Below are 22,942 nucleotides of genomic sequence, written 5' to 3'. Positions count from 1 at the left end.
TGCATTTTTATATAGCTTCGATATCTCAGTGGAAGCCCAGAGAGCTGAGGGGCCCACCTTGGTCTACCAGCCAAGAACCAGGGAGTGGAGTTCCACCCTGGCCACTCCCAGGGCCCCTCTGCCTGGCTCGGTCACCTGCTGCCTGCCACCTGAGACTGCATCCCCTGGCCCAAGTTTGAGTCTTTGGTGCAGAGAGAGTCTCTTCCTCCCAGAAAGAAGCTCCTGACATCTTACCCTGCCCAGGATCCAAAGGCTGTTACTGCATAGGTGCTTTCTTGACTTTGACCTGAATCCTGCAAACAGCGTGACGCAAGCTAGGGAGCAAAGAAAAAGGGACATCCCCCACATCCGGGTTTTTTTCTTTTAATGAAGCCTGACATTCTGTTCTGGGAGTCGCACTCATTTGTGTGAGGGGAAGGTTGTCCTGGGAAGCCTGGCACGGCGGTATGAATAAATCATAAAGCGCTTTACAAATCAGCATTAGCTCCGAACATGAGGGCTCGGAAGATGTTAGGCCCCAGTTCTCACCATCCCTGAGGATTCATTTATTTGCAGTCAGGGCTGTTTCAGAGGCTCTGTAAAGGGGAACCCACATTCATGACTGTGGGGAAGAGGCATAGATTAACTACTCTGGACTGAATTGGGTCAGCACAAATGTGCACATGGGTGAGGCCTGGGGTCACCTATTTAATAATTCCCGATACCGCTCAGGAAGGGGGATTGAAAGCTCTTGAATTGAGAGCCTAAATACCAGTCCCCAGTGAGTGCAATATGAGTTGTGCTCCACCTGCTATTCCAGAGGGGTTGGCTCCTTTATTTTACCTGGTACCTCGGATTCTGTTTACTCTGGGCCAAACAGGCTGCTCACCGGTAAACACCCCCTGAACTGGGAGAAGGAAGTAGAAGCAGGGCCAGGTAGTTCAGTGAACACAGATCTTAAGCCCCCTGGGTGTGACTCCCACCGCCTGCATGAACTGGCCCCTGACCGTGGCCGGTGACTTAGCCTCTCTTGGCCTTAGTTTCACCATCTGCAAAATGAGCTTAACAAATCCCCGTGCACAATGGTGGTGTGGGCTGAATGAGATGATTGCAATGAGGTGCCTGGAGCACCAGGGACAGCAGGTGGGCCCCTCTCTCCCTGTCACAGTTACAGTCCTGGTGTCCTGCTCTGTGTTCTAGAGGAAATTTTCATAGGACAAAGGACAAGGCATATGGAAGTCATTGTTCAGTCCTTCCTGCTGCTAGGTGAATGCTCAATCTTTTTTCTTTTCATTTTCAATATGGAAACTAAACACAGTGATAAACCGTGAACACTACCTCAGGAAGAAACCAATGACAATCATGAGATTATGCCTCTCTAGGGGCTGTGCCTCGGCTCATGAGGGCCATTATAACTTGGACGGGGGTGAGGGGGTTGCATGTGTGAGCATGCACTTCCACGCATGAGTGCACACACACACACACACACACACACAGAGCAACTGCGAGGGAAGCAGTTATACTTAGTTCCCATCCCTGCCCCCACACACACACGCTCCCTCTGACCCTTTCAGGAATCTTCCCTGCCTGGTTTCAGCAAGTCTTGCAAACAGCTCCAGCTACACTCTGCTATCTCCCTGGACACTGTGTGGGTAGTGGAATCACCATAGCAACATGGCCCCTATGGGCAGGGAGCTGCCTATGAGGACAGTGCTGGGCTGGGCCCGAACCCCCATGCCAGGGGGTGTGGGAGGGCCGGCTCAAAACTTACTCGCTGACCTGGCTCAGGAATCCCAGCCAGAGTGGGAGCAAGATGGGTGAGGAAGAGGAAAGGTGCTTGTCTTCCTTGTGGAATCTTAAGCAGAACCCCCCGCATGAGCGTGGAGCATGGAGCATGAGAAGGGGCTCTGCAGTGAAGGCGAGACCCAGATGGGCCTCAGATCCCAACCAAGTTCTCAGGAGCTTCGAGGGCTCTCAGAGCATCCCTAAGGGTGGAGGTGGTCAGCAGCACCATGTTCACTCCCCAGGCCTGTGCCCTCCCAAAACTCAGTACTATCCACTTGCTGGCCGGTGCAGACGTCCCTTCAGATCCCCACACCCCCCTGACAAGGCAAGGTTCTCTGTCCCTTGTGACACAAGAGAAAACCAAAACTCTGTTGCCCATGGCTGGGTGGCAGGGCTGAAGTTTGGAACTTAGATCCATTGGACTACGGAAGTGCCTAAGATACTGCATTCTTAGACAAATATATATATTTGTTGTTAACTAGTTCATACCAGAGAAACAGATCCACCAAATTTGTAGGGAAATGTGGTCAACATTTATCTCAACCTCTAAAATTTGTCCATTTGGATTTTTTAAACTTGGGATATTATTTACGTACCAGAAAGTTCACCCTTCTAAGGTGTATAATTCGGTGGTATTTATTCACTCAGATTTGATACGTCCCCAATGCTTGTCCCCAAACATTTCAGATACCCAGCATATAAGAGAATTACAGTTTGAACACTGCTTATGTTCAAATCCCAACTATGCTATTTCCCAGCTGTGTGACTTTAGTTTACTTAATGCCTCTGAACTTTAGTTTACTTCTCTGTAAAATGGGCCTAAAAATAGGATCATAAGGATTCAACAGCATAGTGTATGCAGAGCATTTAGTGCCTGCCTCACACTAGGGTTCAATAAATGTTAGCCATTATCTTTATGAATGATGGGATTGTGTCTGGATCGTGGTGTTCCCTGAGAATACTGCTGAGAGAGACACTGATAAAGCACAGCAGATTTAGGATAAAGAGGAGCCTGCAAAAGTGGTGTTGGTGCTGGTTGATTGAACGGAGATCCGTCCATGGAGACTTCTGGCCTCACATGGCCTTGCTCTGCTAGAACTGGGGCGGGCACAGACTCAGGCCCTGTCTAAGTCAAAGCCAAGCTGCTGTACCTCTGCTGCGTTCAGAGCCAAAAGGGGCCTCGGGCGGCCAGGCAAGGTAAGAAAGAAGCAGATGAGAGTCCCCAGGCATAGGCATGTGATGGGAGAGCTAGGAGAGGCCGGTTCAGCCTGGGGCCACTCTCAAGGCAGCTCAGAGGATCATGGCTTAGCTGTAGATCTCCTGCTGCCTCTACTTGCTGACAATCCTGATTCCTTCTCTTTAAAAAAAAAAAAAAAAAAAAAAACTTTTTATTAAAGTATGCACACACTCCCACACACATAAGTGTATATAGCTCAGTGAATTTTCACAGACCAAACTCAGCTGTGAATCCATGATCTCGATCAAGAAACAGCTCACCGCTAGCATCCTGAAAGTCCTTCCCTTCCTGTGGCGATCTATGCCCCTCACTCCCTTGGGGGTAACCACCAGCCTGTCTTCTGCCTGCATCCATAGTGCCATGAGCATTTAAATCAGCTAAGGATCTTGTGAATGCAGATTCTGACTCAGGAGCTCTGGGGTGCACCTGAGAGGCCTCATCTCTAACAAGCTCCCAGACCACACCTAGAGTAGTACAAAGGTCAAGGTTAGAACTCTGCTTTATTTTTGTGTTTGTCTCTTGGAGACTGGTCATGGAAGAGAAATGTAAGCATCAGAAATCTTGGATCTTAAAAAAATAAAAATAAAAAAAAAGAAATCTTGGCTCTTGAGGATCAGCTAGGGGCATAAGGGGGCTTCTGTTCTCACACACACACACACACACACACACACACACACACACCCTCCCAATGGAATCTCTGGAAGCAGAGCAGCCTCATCATAGGAGGCAAGGTTGGATTCTGGGTCCTGGAGCATGCTCTCAGCCATCCACGCTGCTCATAAGAGGTGTATGGATGATCTCAGGATGGGCAGTGGCTGGGAAGGGTGGGGTGGTGGGGGCGCAGGCACTGGATTGAGGGGCAGGATGTGCTCTTCTAGCCCTTCTGGGATGCTAGGATTTTCTGACTCTGACTCAAAAGGCAAAGGCTATCTGGGAACACCCACCTGGCCTCCCAGTAAACTCAAGTCTAGGAAGAATTAGTGATGTTTTGATTCAAAAGGCCATACATGTCTGTGATATTTATTGTTTGCTTGGGGATTTCTTTTTGAGGCAGTTGAAAGATAACCTGATACAATAATGTGGGGAGGGGGCTGCCTCAGCATGCAATCCTGTGTTTTGTGGCTGGCCATAGCGCGCTTTGTGATTTCCGAAGGTGGCTGGAAGGCTGGGCCAGGGGATGCCCAGGGTGTCTAATGGTGGCCTTGCCTGGCAGGTGCAGACCAGCAGAAGGAGGCAGCCGTGGGGACTAGAACTGAGCTGACAAGGTCTGTTGGAGCCAACCGGAGTCTTGGAAAGGCTGCAGCTCCCCTCTTACAACGGTGGCCTCCCCACCCCATCTCCATCCTGAGCCGGATCCTTCAGTTGTGAAGGGTTGCCTCTGGCTTCCAGGAGGAGGCTAAGAAGGGCACCAGAGGCTCCCCAGATCTCCAGCAGATGATGTGCTCTCATCCCTCACACTCTCCTGTGGGCCTCTCCAGGCCCTAGCTCTGGTCCTAGAAGTCACTCATTCACGTGATAACATTTCCCAGGTACTTACTCTGAGCACAGTAAGGACTGCATAGATCGCTGCCCTCAGGGAGCTGGCACTGTAGACGGGAAGATGTAGGTAAAGAATAACTACCATTCATGGGGCTCAGTAATTGAGCATCTGCCTTTGGCTCAGGTCATGATCCGGCGGTCCTAGGATCAAGTCCCTCATCAGGCTTCCTCCAGGGAGCCTGCTTCTCCCTCTGCCTATGCTTCTGCCTCTGTGTGCCTTTCATGAATACATAAATAAAATCTTAAAAAAAAAAAAAAAAGAATAACTACCATTCAGGATGCTGTATGTCTCAAGGGAGACAGGCCTGGGGGAGGGAGGGAGGGCCAAAAGTGAGGAGACTGATCAGGGAAGACTTTATGTAGGGGACCCCTTGAAATGAGCAACAGTAATTTCTGGAAGTCCTAGAAGATGCCTCTTACTTGCCTGCAAGTTTCATAGCAGCTGCAGACACTGTAGCGCATCCACTCTGCCCTTCTCTTGGCCCAGCACCCGCTCATCTGCATCCTTGGTCCCCAGAGCCACGGGGAGGCGCCCCACTCAGCCCACGCACCCCCCCCCCCATGCTGTCACCACCCATCTCGAAAACATCATGCATCCAGAATATTCGCTGGCCTCTCATGGCCAAGGCACCTGCTCGGGTCATGGAGAGAAGGGGAAGAAAGACCTCTCCCCTCACTCTGCATCCTGTCACCTGAGCAAGGGCCACCAAGTGTACATTTTGTGCACTCTACAAGGGTATTGATATCAGGGTCAGTGGGGGCTGGATTTCATCCTGTGAAGTGCTCAGTTCTTCAGCTGGGAGGGCTTTCAGGAGGGGGTTCAAAAAAGTCCCCTGAGGGGATGCTTCTCAGAAATTCCTCCTCCCGGCAAGCCAGGAGGAATGCCTGGAGGCTTTCCTGGTGGTGGAGCTCCTCCCTCTGGTGGTGCCTCCTTTGGGCCTACCATTGAAGAGGTTGATTAAGCCAACCTGATGACAGGTCTAGCATTGTTCCACACATTTGAAGGGCCCAAATTTGTAGTAAATTCCATGGCAGTTTTAAAGTCAAGCTGCTATAGTAAATATACTGGGCATTGTTGATACTTGAATATGGAATATGTGCACAAGGAAAGGAAATAAACATTGCACTTTATAAGCACTGTATTGTTAAGTGGAAAATGCAATGTCTTAAATAAAACTGTATTTAAAATTGACAAAAAAAAAAAAAAAAAGGAAAAAGAAAAAAATTCCTTCTCCCAAAAGGAAAGGCTTTAAGTGGTTTGCCCCAAGGCTGCTAAGACATCCCCGTGGGTCCCAGAGTGGCCCTGTGTCCAGCCTCTCCCGTGGCCCTCTGAATTGTACCTACCCTCCCCTAGAAAGGTTTTGCTGTACTCCAAACCCTTGAGGGTATTTTCTGTTCAGATCTTGCTTAAAGGAACCTGGGCAAGACAGGGTCTTCTGGAGCAGTGTATAGCCTCCCCAGAGGCTTAGAACCTCAGGACGCACACCAAATCTTACCCCCTGCCCCAGGAAGATGTACATAGCAGAGGCTTGGGTCTTGCTTTTGGACAGTCTGGGTCTTCTTTTCCTGCCTTCTCGCCATTGATTGCCTGGGGTGAATGGTCAGAATGAAACCAAAGGTTCTAAAAAAAAAAAAAAAAAAGAAGAAGAAGAAGAAGAAGAAGAAAGAAAAGAAAAAAAGAAACCAAAGTTTCTAAAAAGAACCTTTCTGGACAATGGGAAAGCACCTTGACCCCCAGCATCCAACCAGCCACCAGAGCTTCCCATGCCATATGACTTCCCGGCTTGGGGCTCATATGCCTCTGCAGTGACAGGAGGCCCAGAGCGTGGCAGCCCCGGTCATCTGTCAGAACCTGCGAGAGAGGCCGTGTGTCCATTTGCCCACTGGTCCCCCAAAGAGCAATGAAAGCCCTTCCCTCTGCCAGGCAGGCCTTCCCAAAATCAACTGAGCAAGCAGCTGAGCCGAATTGTTCTGGGCATAGGTTTTTCTTTCCATTTGGAGATGTGTCGAATTGTTTTTTCCTTTTCATGGTTAAGACTGATGCGGACATCACCTGCCTCAAGGTCTCCCTGCCTCGGGGATGTATGTGTTCAAGGCAGTGTGCAGAGGCGGGCGGCCACTTTGCGGCTGAGGGAGAAAAGAAAGACCTTACCGTCAGAAGAGTAAATATGTTTAAGACTTTGGGAGAAAAAGTAGCTATTTGTCTTGTGTTGATGAATCAGTAGAGACTTGTATTAAAGGTGACATATTGGAAACAGAACCGTAGAGCCCCTCAGAACCTTCTGGTGTATTTGGCATCATAGGGACACACAGAAGGGAGATACCTAGGTCATCATCAAGTAAGTGCAGGAGATACTCCTACAGCATTCCTACAGGGGGCCCTCCAAGCTCTGCTTGAATATGTCAAGTGATCGGGATCTCACCACCTTACAGCAGACTTTATTTGGGTAGAAGGGACCACTGATGCCATGAACTCAGTCTTTTTTGCCATCAAATACCCCTCTATGGTCTTCCTTCCATGTGCTTGACTCAGGCACATTTCTGGTGACAAAGCACTCATTACCTCCTAAGTTGGCTCATCCAGCCCGATTACTCCCTTCCCACCAGTGCTGGTCCCAGAGATGGAGCATTGGAGGCCCTCCCTCCCCCAGCACCATCTCATGGGAGAGGGAGACAGATAAGCAGATAGATATGGTCTCAATGTGACCAGCATAGCAGAAACGTGCAAGAGGCCACAAGTCTGAAGGAGGAGGCAGCCATGATCTCCCTGCAAGGTCTGGGAGAGCTTCTCAGAGGAGGTGGCTCATGAAATTGGATTTCAGAGGACAAATAAGAATAAGAACTTGTGAAGGAGATCAGAGAGAGGAATAGTATTCTGAGTAGAGGGAATAGCTGGTGCCAGGCCCAACAGCATGAGCCAGAGCAGTTGGGGTTGGGAACATTCAAACAGCATGGGATGGCTTGGATGTGAAGTGCCCCATGGCGGGGTGGCAGGAAAAGTAGGGGGCGGTAGGGGCTACACCCTGCTAAGAATCCGGTATCTAACCTGATGTTTCAGTAAGGCAGCGAAGGACTTAAACCCAGGAGACTTACTTAGATTTGCCAAGGGGCAGGGGGACAGGGTTGGATGGATGAGCAGGAGGGGAGGGGAGGGGTGGGAAGAGCAGCAGTGGCTCCCTGGTGGACCAGTGAGGGGTGGTAAGGAACACATGAACACGGATCAGACATTGATTGAGAACCTCAGCACCTCACACACCTTTCATCTAATCCTTGCAACCATTCTCTGAAGAAAGAGGCATTACTGTTCCCATTTCACAGATGAGGAAATAAGTCTCAACGACATTACACACCCTGCCCAGTTTCACAGAAATAGAAAGTGACCAAGATAGGATTTAAGCCCCTGTTAGTCTGAGCCCAGAGCCCTTGCTCATCATGACTGCCAGGATGGCAGCTTGAGCACGCAGAGGAGGGGGTGCACCAGTGGCTCTAGTGGAGAGACTAGCTCCCAGGGTGCAGGAGGGTTAGGGAAGCAAACACAGGGGTCAGAGCACAAGAGGACTAGCAACCACAGAAAGCGCTTTCACTCCTAGGCCAGAAGGGTTAGAGAGATGAGTGTTTTCTGGAACCCAGAGAGGGCCTGAGCCATGTGAACAGACCCAGCTTTGGCCAGAGATACAGCTCAGAAGCAGTGGCAGCAGGGAGCAAACACTCTCTCCTGGCACCCTCCAAGCTCCTGATGGAACCTTCCAAGTCCAGCCAGAAGCCAGGGGGCGAGGGAGCCCGGGAGGTGCAAGCATGGAGCCTCACGTCTCAGACACAAGGCGGGGCAAAGCATGGTCTGGGCGGAAAGTGAGGCAGAAGCAGGGCTTAGGGGTTGAATAGAGAGTGATGGGGAGGACTCCCCAGGGGGACTTCCAGGTCCCTAACGGGGGTGACAATCGATGGTGTGGATAGTGGCACTTCCCTGGGGTGGGAGGAAATGGAGCTGCTCAGAGGAAGAGCCAATGGGCTCAGCTTTGGCTGTGAAGCATGAAGTTTTATGGCACAGCCAGGTGTCACCTAGGTCTGTGGTGACAGTGGCTCATGCAGGTCTGGAGCTCAGGAAAGAGACAGAAGCTGTGAAAGATACAAGGGACTTGTCAGCTCAGAGAAAGTGGTTGAAGCTGAAAGTGGGGCTAAAAATCCAGGGAAAGCCCTTAGAGGGAAAGAGGGTCCAGGTCTGAACTCGAGGGTCCATTTCCATCTTAAAGAGCCAGTGAATAAAAATAAATGTAAAACATATATACATGCATACATACATACATACATACATACATAAAATACACTAGCGATAAAAAATCTTAATAGTAGCTATATTTCAATTTTCATAGCATTTAATTCACATATAATTGTCATTCTTGCTATATAGTATTCGGAATGTAACTTTGATAGCAACGTAATATGTATTGGTTTACTTTACCCATACCTCTATCATTGAATAAATTGGTTATTTACCAAAAAAATAAAAAAAGAGAAAGAAAGAAAAGAGTCAATAGAGAGGTGGGAAGAGAAATAACCTCCCTATGGCAGACGCCTGGCCCAGCAACGACCCTGGGCCGGGCCAGCCCGCGGTGGGCAGCTCTGCCAGTGGGGATCCCATTGTCCAGCTCTCGGAGTCTTTCCTCCAGTGTTGCTTCATCATGGTCTGAGGGGTTGTCTCTAAATGGCACGTGAACACCACAGTGTGCAAGGTGACCCAGGGACTGTCTTGCAGAGGAATACCGCTTCTGGGTTTTTTTTGTTTTGTTTTGTTTTGTTTTTTAATGTAGAAGAATACAAAAGAAGTTAAGCTTTACTAAGGTTTAATACTGGGACTGGCCCTGGAGCCCTGGCGCAGCGGTGTGTCCAGGACTCCGGTGCAGGAACGCTCCAAAGAACCGCGAGGTTCATCAGTCCGTTATGCCAGATGGCAGTGGGGTGTTGTGCCAAGGGTCCCCAAGACAACCCCCGGCTCAGTGATCCACTAGGACGACTCAGCATATGTTTGTACTCACAGCAGTGATTTATGACAGAGAAAAAATATAGAGGCAGATCAGCAAAGGGTAAAGGCACCCGGGGCAACGTCCCAGGGAGGCGGGCGTGAGCTTCCCTGATTAGGACACCGAATCCCCCAGCGAGTGAATGGTGACAACACGTGTGAAATGCCATCTGCCGGGGGGGGGGGGGGGGGCTCCCTAGAGACCATGTGCCCAGGATTTTTGTTGAAGGCAGGTCACCTGGGCACCCTCCGCTTAGCACATGCCCGAATTCCAGGGTCCCTGAAGATCAGGTGTGCAGTGTAAACCACAGTGCTGGCACAAACAGCTCAGGCAAAGAGTCACTCTTATCACTGAGGGAGTGGTGAGAACTGTCCCCAAATGCAGGTTCCCAGATGCCAGCCAAGGGCCAGCCTGGCCAGAGGCCTTTCTAAGGATGGTGTGGACCCTTTCCTGCCCAGGCCTCCTCAGCCACTCTTCGATTCCCCTTATGGCAGCATGTCGCCGTTTCCAGATGCCAGGCTAGATTTGTGTTGTCAGGGTTTAACTAACTTAGCTAATTTATATTCTTGCGTCTTAATGAACTTAGCCTCACGAAACAGGCAAGTGGCCCAAAAATGGTTACTTTAAAAAAATGTAAGTCAAAGCAACTGTAAGAAAGCTACGAGCCCCGGAGCAACCTTTCTCCCCAAACTAAGAGATCTTTGCCAGCCGCATAAAAATCAAATGAGACAACTTCATCCCCTGCCATCCTTTTTTTTTTTTTTTAATGTCCACGTTGCCTTTATGTTCCTGTTTCAAATTGATTGTTTTTCTGATAGAAGAACATGGTCAAAACACTTGGAGGCCATTCTACCAACCTGTTAGCACTAAAAGTGTGTAGAGGTGGCCCAGGAATGTGTTCTCGGGCGGTCAGCTACCCCCGGGTGTGTCCTGTACCTTTGACAGCTGACTCCTGGGTATGGATGAACCAGCTTCAGCTTCTGGGTAGGAATCTCTATCTGAGGAGGAGTTAATGGGATGCGAGGGAGAGAGGGCTAGATGGGGGCCAGTTGCAGGGGTTGCAAAGCATTGGGTTCCAGGCCCAGCTCTGCGACCGTGTGCATGGTTCAGAAAAATGTCTTAAATGCCCCGAATCTCTGAGTTTCTTCATCTGCAAAGTGATTTCTCACTCAACTGGTGGTTCAAAAAAAAAATTGTTTTATTTGTTGTTTTTGTCGTTATACACTTAGCCTCTGGCCTAATACTACTTACTGAGTGAACAGATCAAGGAAGGAAGGAAGGGAGGAAGGGAGGAAGGGAGGAAGGGAAGGAAGGGAAGGAAGGGAAGGAAGGGAGGAAGGGAGGAAGGAAAGAAGGAAAGAAGGAAGGAAGGAAGGAAGGAAGGAAGGAAGGAAGGAAGGAAGGAAGGAAAGGAAGGAAAGGAAGGAAAGGAAGGAAAGGAAGGAAAGGAAGGAAAGGAAGGAAAGGAAGGAAGGAAGAAGTGGTCTTTAAGGTCCTATGCAACTCTGACAGACTAGAGATTTGTGATCTGGTCATTGATTAAGCTCAGGTCTAAATTCCCAATAACTGGGCATGATTATTCCTCCCACACCTGTTCTGTTCACTTTTCTTGCATTGTTGGATTATAATATGGGTAATAATGTGGCCCTCCTGTGCCTTCTCTAAAGTACTGTGATGCATTCTTGCCTGTCTGATTTATCCTTGCTTTTGAAATTAAAAAAAAAGGATGAAGTCTCTACCTGTCCCATTGCCAGCATTCACACCTGGCACGTCCATGTTTCTGAACAATCGCTGTGATGCTGTTGTCTTTCCTTGGGGGGCCGGCCTTGCCGTCTTCTCAGCCAGGTCCTGCTCTCACAAATAAAATAGAAAGGGGAAATATTGTCTCGGTATAACTAGAGGCTGGAGAGCCAAGTTGCTAGAAGGGCAGAGTGAAGGTACTCTGTGCAGGAACTCGGCTGGGAGCGTTTCTGGGAACTTCCTGCACCTGCTGATGGCACCCCTGGGCTGGAAGGGCGTGCTGTGGCGGGGCAAACCTGATGTGTCCGATTTCTCTGGACATGGAGACTCTAAGCTGTCTGCACAAGCCTGGCTGTCTCCCTTCTTTCTCCTACTGCATTTACCTTCCTGCTGTGTTCAACTGAGGCAGGTGGGGATCTTCTTTTAGAGGGAACTTAGCATAACAGAGCTGAGGGAGAGGAGAGGACAGACCAAAGCCAGAACCAGACACTCACAAAGCACACAGCTTTCTCACCCCAGTGAGCGGGAGGCCCCAGGACTCAGTGACACACTGAGCTAGGCGAGCTAGGCGAGTCTCTTGTTTGGGAGGGCGTCCAGACCAGCCGGTGAGGGTGGAATCTGGAGAGACTGGGGTCTGGCCGTGATGAGAGTGTGGGAAGGGAATAGACACCCAGGAGGCCCCCACCACCCAACAGATGGTGGCCAGCCATCCCAGCCTGCAGGAGCCAGCCTGTCAGTCACCAGCCCAGGGCTGGGGGTCAGGAGATACTTAATCCTGGGGGAACAGGTGACAGCCAGATAGGGCCTTCATCTTGAGCAGGAACCCAAGGTCTGAGTGTAGGCTCAGAGGCCAGGCTGGCCTGGTGCTATCCAGACTCTGGGGTCACACAGAGCAGTTGGAACAGCATGGCCTCGCCATGGAGGAGGGGGCCGGGTGAGAGGACCCTGGCAGCACTCTCTCCTCTCTTCTCCCAAGGCCCAAGGAGACAAGTCCCTAGTGGGAGCAGGAAGGTCATGGCCTTTCTCCTCTGGCCTTCCTCCCTAGCTGAACGGCCCCTGCCATGGCCTGGAGCTGGCCTGGCTGCAGCTGCCAGCTAGGTGTCCCCAGGGCCTGCTCTGGCTGGGTCCTGGCCAGCCCCACCAGAGTGGTGGGTTTGCTGAGCACTGGAGAAGGGCCACGACAGGCTGGTTCTCCTGCCCAGTCTCCGCCCCCATGGCTCAGTGCCCACCCCTCCCCCATGCCCACAATCTGGGAGCTGGGAGTCCCATAGGAAAGGTTCCCGGGGCCATCTTGTCTCCTACAGACTCAGGTGAGGAGACAGGAAGTCCCAGCGATTATGTTCCCTTCTACAGGTCTGTCTCCTCACCTAAAAGGTTTTAAGGAAGAGAGGGAGGGAGGGAAGACCAGAAGGCTGATCTGTTGCCCCTTAGTGATCCCTCGGTGGTCTTGCGAGCCTCTGTGCCTCTGCCGATGACTGGCTTCCTCTAGGCTGTGAGCCCATGGCAGGCAGAGTTTGAACCTCACAGGCCCCTATGCCCAGGGCCCTGGGTCTGGTGAGTGGCCGATAGAACTAAATGTCTATCAGATTGAGATACGATTGAAGGACTTTTGATGAGAGTAAAACTCTATGGGATATAAAATAGAGCATCTGCCCCCATCACCTAGAATCCCCCTGTTGGGATGCGCTCATAGATGGTGAGGTCGGTCCACCTAGGAGATGTTAATGTCTCTGTTTTCTCATGGCCTCTAGGTCAGGACCTGGATTCTCACCGTCGGCTACACAACCGCCTTTGGGGCAATGTTTGCAAAGACATGGAGGGTCCACGCCATCTTCAAAAATGTGAAAATGAAGAAGAAGGTAATCACTCCTGCTTCAGGATGTTTGCGATGTTCACTTACCATTTATTTAGCAAATATTATTAGATACCTACAGTGTGCTTAGCACAGGCCTATCTGCTGGGAATTCAAGCTAAACACAATGCCTGCCCATCCCTGACACCTTCAGCCTCCTAGGGAAATCAAACAGCTAAAAAAGCATTAAAGACAGATGGGGAGAAGGGCTGGCTGGTAACATATGGGGCAACAGGGGTACAAGCACTCAGGGAAGGCTTCGTGTAGGAAGTGACACTGATGCTGAGACCCGAGGGTGAGTGGGGGTTAGCTAGGCAGAGGCCTGTAGAGGGAACTGCACGCGTAGAGGCCTGGGGAGGGGATGGATGTTTAAACAGAGCTGGTGGGGATCCCTCGGTGGCTCAGTGGTTCAACACCTGCCTTTGGCCCAGGGTGTGATCCTAGGGTCCTGGGATCAAGTCCCGCATTGGGCTCCTTGCATGGAGCCTGCTTCTCCCTCTGCCTGTGTCTCTGCCTCTCTCCCTCTCCCTCTCTCTCTCTCTCTCTCTCTCTATCATGAATAAATAAATTTAAAATCCTTAATGAGCAAAGGCTCATTAAGGCCAGGACATGGTGTTTGCAGGGACAGGGTGCAGGAGGAACCACAGTGAGGCATCTGAACTTTAACTTTTGGGCAATGAGGAGCCCTTAAAACAGGGGAGCAAACAGGACACAGACCAAATTTAATGCTTCCATTTTCAAAGAGGCCCTTAGAGGACAGGAGCCCAGCCTTCATGTGGGTGGGAAGCATTTGCCACCCATGCAGGGAGGTGTAACCAGCATGTTGGCTCAGCTTGACTCTTTCAATGTAGTCATAAACTTTCTCCACCACTGTCGTTTTAACTCTTCCGGTGATGCGGTTCTTCCCTTACTTCTAGAGAAAAATTCAGGCAAGTCTCATGACTAGGAAGGCCCTCTGGTCAGCAGCTAATATGCGGAGTCCACTGTAATAGATCTTCAAACTGCATTCAAAGGCACAGCCTCCCCCAGCTCAGGCCTGCCGCGGGCCAACCGCCCGTCCTGGGAGAGGGGGTGGGCAGAGCTGTTTCTCTCCTTTGCCAGTCTGAGCTGTTGCCCTGTCATCCCCCTTCCCAAGGTTTCTGAACCCTCTGGAGTTGGAGCTTGGAGTGGTAGAAGGAACTGCCACGGGGCTTGCTGGGCCTGGTTAAGCAGACCCTTCAGACTCTCATAGGGTGCTTTTGTGGGTTTTTCAAAACCCCCAGGATGGAGACTTTCCCTCCTGCAGGGCCCTGACATGGGTGCAGTACTCCCTCGGGGGCCACTCCTGGGCTCATCTGGCCCCTGCACATATCTGGGACAGGGCCACACAGCTCCCCCTCTGCCCTGGACCACCTCTGGTGCACAGGAGACATGCATGCATCCTTCACCCACACAAACTCAAGGCGTGCAGGTTGATCCCACTGCAACAGCTTTCCCTCTTGTTCCACTCCCTGGAGCCACTGGCCAGCTGGTCCTCTCAGGAGTCTCGGGCTCCCCCACGCTTCAGGGAGCCCCATCAGTCAAGCCATCGGAGTGCTCTCCTTAAAGCCTCCCTCTTTGTTTGGGGTCAAGGGGGAAGCATAACTCATCCTCTCGCTTATGGGGAGACGTCTCAGCATCATGATGCCTCTTTCCAAAAATCCTCTTCTCAATTTGACCCTGCCCCATCCACACACACTTTTTAAACCCCCAATGTGGGTATAACCTGTTTACAGACATCTCCTCCGCAGATCCTGCTCTTATCCCATCTAGCGTGTGGTGCTGTTGTTTGTCATCTGGTTCCCTTGGTTATGAGCCCTGGTCCCTGTGGCAGACAACAAGCATGCTGAGGGCAGTGGGGCCACCAGGGGAAACAGGAAAGCAGCTCCCGTTCTCTTCTGTATCCACCACAGACCTGCTGTTGGTCTTTGAGCAGACGTCTTCATCCTTCAGAGCCTCTTTTTCCTTATCTGTAAAATGGGGCCATGTTGAAATGATAACTGTCTCCTGAGCTGTGATCCTACCTAGTAACCAGTGGCACCACTCACTCATCAATACTTCCACCTGCCAGGGCTGCTACGAGGGAGGAAAGAGTCTGTCTCTGCCACCCACTGCCCATGCTCACCTGAAGGGGCCTCAACAGCATTTATGACAACTCTCTTCCTTCTGTAAAATGAAAAGCATGGCCACCAGTCCTTTTCAGTCCTGACTGCACATTTCAATCAAATGGGAGCGTTTGAAAACTCCAAAAAGCAATCTAACCCAAGCCAGTTGAAACCACCTCCCTGGAGCTAGAACTGAGCATCAGGAGTTTCTAAGACTTTCCCAGATGATGCTAATATACAGCCAGGGTGGAAGGCGTCTGATCTAGATCATGGCTACTCAGAGTGTGGGCTGGACCAGCAGCAGATTCTCAGAGCACCTGGGTGGCTCAGTTGGTTGAGTGTTGGACTCTTGATCTCAGCTCAGGTCTTAGTCTCAGGGATGTAAACTTGGGCCCCATCTTGGAGTCCACGCTGGGCGTGAAGACTACTTTATTTTTTGTTTTGAGATTTTATTTATTTATTTGAGAGCAGAAGAGCACAAGAGCTGAGGGGAGGAGCAGAGGGAGAAGAGACTCCCCACTGAGCAGGGAGCCCAATGTGGGGGCTCAATCCTAGGACCCTGAGATCATGACCTGAGCTGAAGGCAGATGTCTAACTGACTGAACCACCCAGGTGCCCCTTGTGGAACCTAGTTTAAAAAAAAAAAACAAAACATGCAGATTCTCAAGCACCTCCTCAAGCTCCACCCTCCTAGGTGGAGCCCAAGATCCTGCCTCCTCTCACCAGCCCTCCCTCATCCACGCTGGTGCAAGCCAAAGTTTAAGGCACCAAGGAACCAAGTGACTTCTAGGGCCCCTCCTGTGCTGTGGCTGTGGTTAGAATTGCTCTGCCATTTTTTTTTTTCTGCCATTTATGACAACTCCACCCTGGCTTTGAAGAATCACAATGTTGATTCCTTTGTGTCAATATATGATTCATCCATATTGTCATGTGTAATAAAGAACCAGCCCTTATTTTCCATTACTCATGGTGATTGCTGAGCAAGAACACTCCCAATTGTCTGGCAACAATTGACAAAACATGTCAAGGAAGACTTGGGGAGTTCAGTTATCTGAGAGCTCCACGGAGGGCGGGGCTGTGGTGTGGCCACACCTGCTGCACTGCCAGAGCAAGGCAACTGGTTCCACCCCTGGGCCACTGGGCCAGCAGAACTCAAGCTGGTGGTGGGCCAGGCACCCCCCAGGCGGGGCTTGTCTGAGAAGCTGCCAAAGACTGTGCAAGATTTGGTCTCCTGTTTCACCTAGTACAAAAGAGGAACACACCATTCCAGGGAGAGAAACTTTTTGCTCTAGTTTTGCTTTCTAGTTATTCCAGAACAGGTTTGCAGGGCTGCCGCCAAGCATCCTTTTTCAATAAATAAGAAGAGGTTAAAGGTGTAGAAGAGAAATTTATATCTTATATGGATCAAAAGCTCAGGTCCAGGAACCAGATTGTCTTAAAAGGGTTGCAGCAATTACAAGTCAAAACTGGGAGTGAATTCTTCATGATTCCAACCCTTTCTATAGCCAAGGTTGGTTTTCATTGTTGTTGCTGTTTTTTATTGGTTTCTTTTTAAAGTTTAGATTTTTTTTTTTTAAGATAGGCTCTCTCATTTTTTTACTGCACGTTTACTGGATTCACATAAGTTTGTAAATGCAATATACACTTGTTTTCATAGTCTTTTTATCCTTCTCTTTCTTCCCTGGCTCCCGCCTCCTCCTCCCTCCCACCCATGATGGCATGCCCTCCCCAAACACACATACACAAAACTTCACCCCAGATGGCCACATTTTTAAAAGACATTAAAGGAAAAGAAGCCTATTAAAGGACATATTGACATGTGGTGACTTAATGCTTCCAAATCTGGTATTTTATGACATGTTACTGTTTTTTTCTAAGGCTCAATCATAAAATCTTGAATTGGAAGACTTACTACAGTCTTTATTCTGCCTCTTAAGAGGACCAAATTGAGACATTGAGACAAAAGCAGTAACTCAGAGATGAGATCTTTTGTTCCAGGGGTAGATGTGGGTTTTTTTTATGAGGACAAAGAAAGTTCATTACAGGGGTGCCTGGTTGGTTCAGTCAGTAGAGCATGCAACTCTGGATCTCAGGGTTGTGAGTTCGAGTCCCACATTGGTTGTAGGGAATACTTAAAATATTTTTTTAATTTTAAAAAAAGTGAGTTCACTACACACATGACTTGGTACTCTTGCAGACAATAACATGGGGACATCATCTCAGATCTTCATATGGGCTCAGCTCCAGCAAAATGCCAAGAGAGGGCTTTTAGCAGCTTCACCAGAGAGCACCAGTCGTCTGAGTGATATGCATTGCACAACTTCAGAGGACACCATTCACTTTGTTACTCCCCCTGGAATGGCATCCCCAAAACTAGGCAATGAGTGGGTCCTAGCAGAAGGACAATCTGAATCAGTCAAAATATCTGAAGTCTCTTGAAGAAATAAAGAAGTGCTGTTTTCTGCAAATCAGGAGTCAGACAACTTTTTCTGTAAAAAGCCAGATAGTAGACATGAGCTTTGCTGGCTATAGAGTTGCTGTTGTAACCACTAAACTCTGCTGTTGGAAAATGAAAGCAGCCATAGACAAACACATAAGTGAATGGGTATGGCTGTGTTCCAATAAAACTTTATTTACAAAAACAAGCAGTGGGCCAAATCCCAAGTTTGCTGATCCCTACTCTAGACAACAATGGAAAGTGACCTTTAATAATAATAGCTGACAGCTGTTGAACAGTTATAATAAGCCAGACTTTGGTAACCTAATATAGTTTATGTGATTATTGCCCCCATTTTGTAGATGAGGAAACTGGCTCAGAGGGGTTAAGAAACTTACCCAAGGCCACACAGCTCATTGTAAGAGTCACACTGAGATCTGATTCCAGAACCTGTGCTTAATCATTATTACTATATGCCTTTACACCTACTGAGAATAAAGCACTCGTAACCTCTTGGCTTGAGAGAGAAAACTCAGTGTGATAGCATCAGTGTGCCCTGACATAATCAGTGTTGAGCATGTTCAAGGTCACTGCCTCCTGGAAGGTAGACTGTGGGAACAGCCATAGACCTTTTGTCTCAGGGGATCTAGAGGTGCTGGCACTTGCTGGTGGGGAGGGAGAGAGGACTGAGAGGCTGAAGCCAGCAATTCCGCCTCCAGATATTTATGGTACCGGCATCCTCCTGACCATCACGGTAGTCACTGCTCTGAATCCAGCCTCCTCCCTGCTCACCAGGACACCTGCACCAGCTCCTATCTGGCCTCCTGTTGCAGGCTCCCTGCCTGGAGTCTACCCTTCCATGCTGCAGAGAGCTCCGCATCACTCCTCTGCTTAATGATGCTTACTCCCTCAGCGGCCCCAGGTAGGGGCCCCATTCCAATGTCATGCAGGCTTCCTCCCTCCACCTAATCCCCTCTCCAGCCACCCGCACCCACCCCACTCACACAAAGCCTCTCACAGAAAGACTAGGTGTTTCAGACAAAAGAACCAGCACCTGCAAAGGTCCAGAGGGCAAACATCACAACTCAGCCAGAGACTCAGGCGTGGTTAAGTATTAACAATGTGAATTTGGGGAGTAGTCAACTTGTAGTAAACTTGGGGAAACCCTTGAATGCCAAGAAAAGGAGCTTGGCTGGATTTATACCCCCAGGTGATGGGGAGTCACAGGAGAATCCTGAACCAGGGGTAACATGATGCCATCAGTCCCCTGACCCAGCCCTCAGCTCTTCCAGCTACAGTGGCCTCCAGCAGCTCCTCTGAGAAGCCACCTTCTCTCCTCTCAGCACCCTCTTGTAACCTTCCGTGACAAGTCTGTCTCTCCTCCCAACCCTATGGGCCCCTGGAGAGCAGCACCAGGGTTTGTCTTTCTCTGTTTGAGCCCCAGCCATGTGCCCATGCTGTGCCTGAACTTGGAAGGTCCTTCTCCCACCTTCCTGCTGGCACCCTCCTCCCCTGACATCAGCACTGAGCCCGAGCAGCTTCTCCCCAGTGATCACAGACAAGCCCTGCACAGGGAGCATGTCGCAGCCAGGTTCTGGTTCCAAGTGGAGGCAGGGACCAACATCTCTCCTCGCTGTGCGCCAGTGCCTTGTCCAGAGGCTGGCTCTCTGACCTTCCTGGGGAATGAATGAATGAGCCTCAGGAAGAGGCCGGGAGAAAGGCGCACAGCCTCCTGCCCAGGGTGCAGGTTCCTACCCTCCTCACCTGACAGCCTCCAAACTTTCCAGGGCATGTGCCTTCCTCTCCCTGTCCTTGCTACAAGGCTGAGGGGGGCGTTCACTGGAGGTTATGGCCACATTCATTGACTTCGGAGTCCCAATGACAGTTGCAACATCACATTTACTTGTGCGATCATTTGGTTTGTGTCTCTCCTCCCTTCTAGACAGTGAATTCTGTGCGATTGGGTTTTGCTCATCACTCTACCCTTAGTGCCTGTCTGAGGCCTGGCATAGAAGAAGTGCTCCATAAGCACTGGTTGGTGGATGATGGCCTAAGAAAACGTGCCCTGGGCCCCCACTCTGGAGGGAGGCCCCTGCTAGCCTGTCCTCCTTGTCCTAAGCTCCTTGGGCATGTCTTCCTTTGGCTCCACTTTCTCAAGGCTAGCAGGGAGCTGCCCAGCTCCCCAGAGAGCCAAGGTTAAGCAGGATTTCTGCAAAGCACCAGTGGTTCATGGGATGCTCTTGGAAAATCTCAAAGAGGGGCCTTTGCCAGTGCCTAGACCCCAGGTGAAACAGTTTTGGTGGATTTGATCTCTTTGACAGGAACTCAACAATACTTCCCTGTTTTTTACAATTCGGCAACAGAGGGACCTCCTGAATCTCTATTTCTCCTTTTAACATGACTTTAATTGTTAAAAGCCAGACCTGGTGATATTTCTTAAGCTTCTGCCTCAGTTTTGTGTGTTTTTCTATAGTCTCTTCCAGAACGACTTCATCACATTAGCTTTGAGGGGAGGGGCACATAACTGTACAGAGAGTGAAATACAGGTTTTCTTGGGTGCTGGCAGCATTTGTCGTCAGGCCAGTCCCCGTCAAACAGATGTAAAGTGGAGTGAGAGTCTCACAGTGTAATGAAGACATCCCAGGCTGCAAAGAGGGTGGAAACTATTATCTTTTATGGCTGTATTCCAGTAAAACTTTATTTATGAACACAGAAACTTGAACTTCATATCATTTTCACATACCAAAAGATGCTCTTTTTATTTTTCCCCAACCTTTTTTTTTTCAGAAGACTCTGCTTCTATTTATTTTTGTATGCAGTTCGATTTGCCAACATAACTAACACCCAGTGCTCATCCTGTCAAGTGCCCCCCTCAGTGCCTGTCACCCAGTCACCCCATCCCCCCACCCACCTCCCCTTCCACTACCCCTTGTTTGTTTCCCAGAGTTAGGAGCCTCTCATGTTTTGTCACCCTCTCTAATTTTTCCCACTCAGTTTCCCTCCTTTCCCTTATAAGAAATAGCGAAAGGGATTATATATGAGGGTGGAAGTTATATTCCTTTTTTTTATATATATATTCTTTCACCTCAATTTGATCCATCGAACTTTTAAGTGCCTACTGCATGCCAGGCCCTGCAAGGTACTGAGGATGCACAAAAAAATTAAATCGGCCTCCCTTCTGTCAGGGGCTCCCTGGTTTCTGAGGAGGACAGACATAAAACAATGTAGCACCAACTATAGCATCTGGTTGGTGCTCTAAGTGTCCGAGGATGTGGACTTTGGAGAAAGGAAGAGCTTAGTTCCCATCTGGACTTCATCTCTTACTAGCCGTATTACATTGAGCAAGTTACTTAGCACCTCACAAACCTCAGTTTCATTATCCATAAAATGGGAATAATAAGAGGCGCCTGGGTGGCTCAATGGCTTGAGCGTCCAACTCTTGGTTTCGACTCAGGTCACGATCTCAGGGTCATGAGATGGAGCCCCATGTTGGGCCCCATGCTCAGCATGGAATCTAGTTGAGATCCTCTCTCTCCTCCTGCCCTCCACACCCTCACTCCCACTCTCTCTCTGTCTGTCTAAAATAAAGAAATTGGGGTGGCTGGGTGGCTCAGCTGGTTCAGTGTCTGGCTTCAGCTCAGATCATGATCCCGGAGTCCCAGGATCGGGCCCTGCATTGGGCTCCCCACTCAGTTGGGAGTCTGCTTCCCCCTATCCCTCACTCTGCTCATGCTCTCTCTCTTGCTCACTTGCTCACTCAAATAAATAAATAAAATCTTTTTAAAAAATTAAATAAATAAACAAATCTTTTCTTAAAAATGAGAATAATAATAGTATCTACCTTTATAAAACATAATGTATGTAACCCATTAATCAACCTAGAGCCAGACACAGAGTAAGTGTTCACTGAATATTGGCGATTCCTTCCTTATTGTTACTACTACTACTTCTCCTGTTAAGTACGGGAACAAAGTGCTATGGGAGCAATTAATTCTGCTGTGGGAGTTAGAGGGGACTTCATGGACGACGTGACAATGGATCTGGGTCTTTAAAGGTTATTAGGAGTTTGCCAGCCAGACAGAAGAGGGTGTTTCAGACAATAGAACTGGCACCTGCAAAAGTCTGGGGGTGGGAGTCGGGGGTGAGAATCACAGCAGGTCCAGAAACTAGGAGTCTTCCAACCTAAGTGCACATGGTGGGGGCGGGGGCGGGGAGGGTGTGGGCGAACCAAGCTCATGAAAGGCCTTGAATGCCAAGCAAAGGAGTTTGGCTGGATTTATCCTGCGGGTGATGGAGAGTCTGGAGAGGTTCTGAAACCCCTGAACCGGCCAGTCAGCTGCTTTCGGGAACCTCTATCACGTCTGTTACCTTCTGCCCCTGCCCTCTCTGCAGATCATCAAGGACCAGAAACTGCTGGTGATTGTCGGGGGCATGCTGCTGATCGACTTGTGCATCCTCATTTGCTGGCAGGCTGTCGATCCCCTGAGGAGGACAGTGGAGAGGTACAGCATGGAGGTAAGCGCCGACACCGGCAGGAGAGGGTCTGCGGGGACACTGCTCCCAGGCCCTCCGGGACAGGGAGGCAGCACGTCGCCCTGACAGCCCCAGGGGTGCTGCTTAAGAAGAAATCACGGTAGTCGCAGGGGAATCTTCACAGCTCCACATGGGCCCACATTCCCCATCAGAAACTCCTCAGTCAGTTCTGTTTCCTTCCATTTTGAGTCGTGTTTCAGAAAGGCCAAATAGAAAGTCTTCACTCCTGGGGAAAACACAGTGGAAGAATTGTCTAGTGATATTAATAAATGCAGAAATAAGAAATGTTGGGCCATTTACATGAGTATATTCTCTGCACATTGTGGAAGCCACCATTTATGTGATCCGTCGGTGCAGAAATTACACTGCATTTCAACCTCCTCTAAAGTAAGCTCCCCAAGGAGCGCTACTCCGGGGTGAACATAGTTCTGTTCCTCCTCGTTACTATGTGGTTTTCGAAGTGATAAGTTCTGTTAAAATAAAGAACCTCATACAAAGGCATATAATTTAATAGTCTTGCATTGACCCTTGCCCTTTACTCACATTGGTCTTTCCAGGATGCTCCAGATTAGGGAAGGTCAGGACCCTTTGGAAATTGTGGTTTTGTTAACTTGCCTCCTCGGGGAAAAGGGCTGGGCTTGAACGGGGTGTGCTGCGCACCATGGTTTCCATACGGCATAGCAAATTCTACTGAGAGAA

General features: G+C 49.6%; 1 protein-coding gene across 1 annotated transcript in view; it reads left to right on the top strand.

Annotated features, from left to right (window-relative positions):
- GABBR2 (gamma-aminobutyric acid type B receptor subunit 2) overlaps positions 1 to 22,942 on the top strand; it is a 355,033-nt gene that overhangs the window by 271,392 nt on the left and 60,699 nt on the right. The window contains exons 12-13 of the mRNA XM_077912663.1: positions 13,050 to 13,157; positions 22,103 to 22,225. Of these exons, the coding sequence (XP_077768789.1) occupies positions 13,050 to 13,157; positions 22,103 to 22,225 (231 nt within the window). The remainder of the gene's footprint in view (positions 1 to 13,049; positions 13,158 to 22,102; positions 22,226 to 22,942) is intronic.

This window comes from Canis aureus, chromosome 10 (genome assembly GCF_053574225.1).
Source record: "Canis aureus isolate CA01 chromosome 10, VMU_Caureus_v.1.0, whole genome shotgun sequence".
NCBI lineage: Eukaryota > Metazoa > Chordata > Mammalia > Carnivora > Canidae > Canis > Canis aureus.
This window is presented reverse-complemented; position numbering and strand designations above follow the sequence as displayed.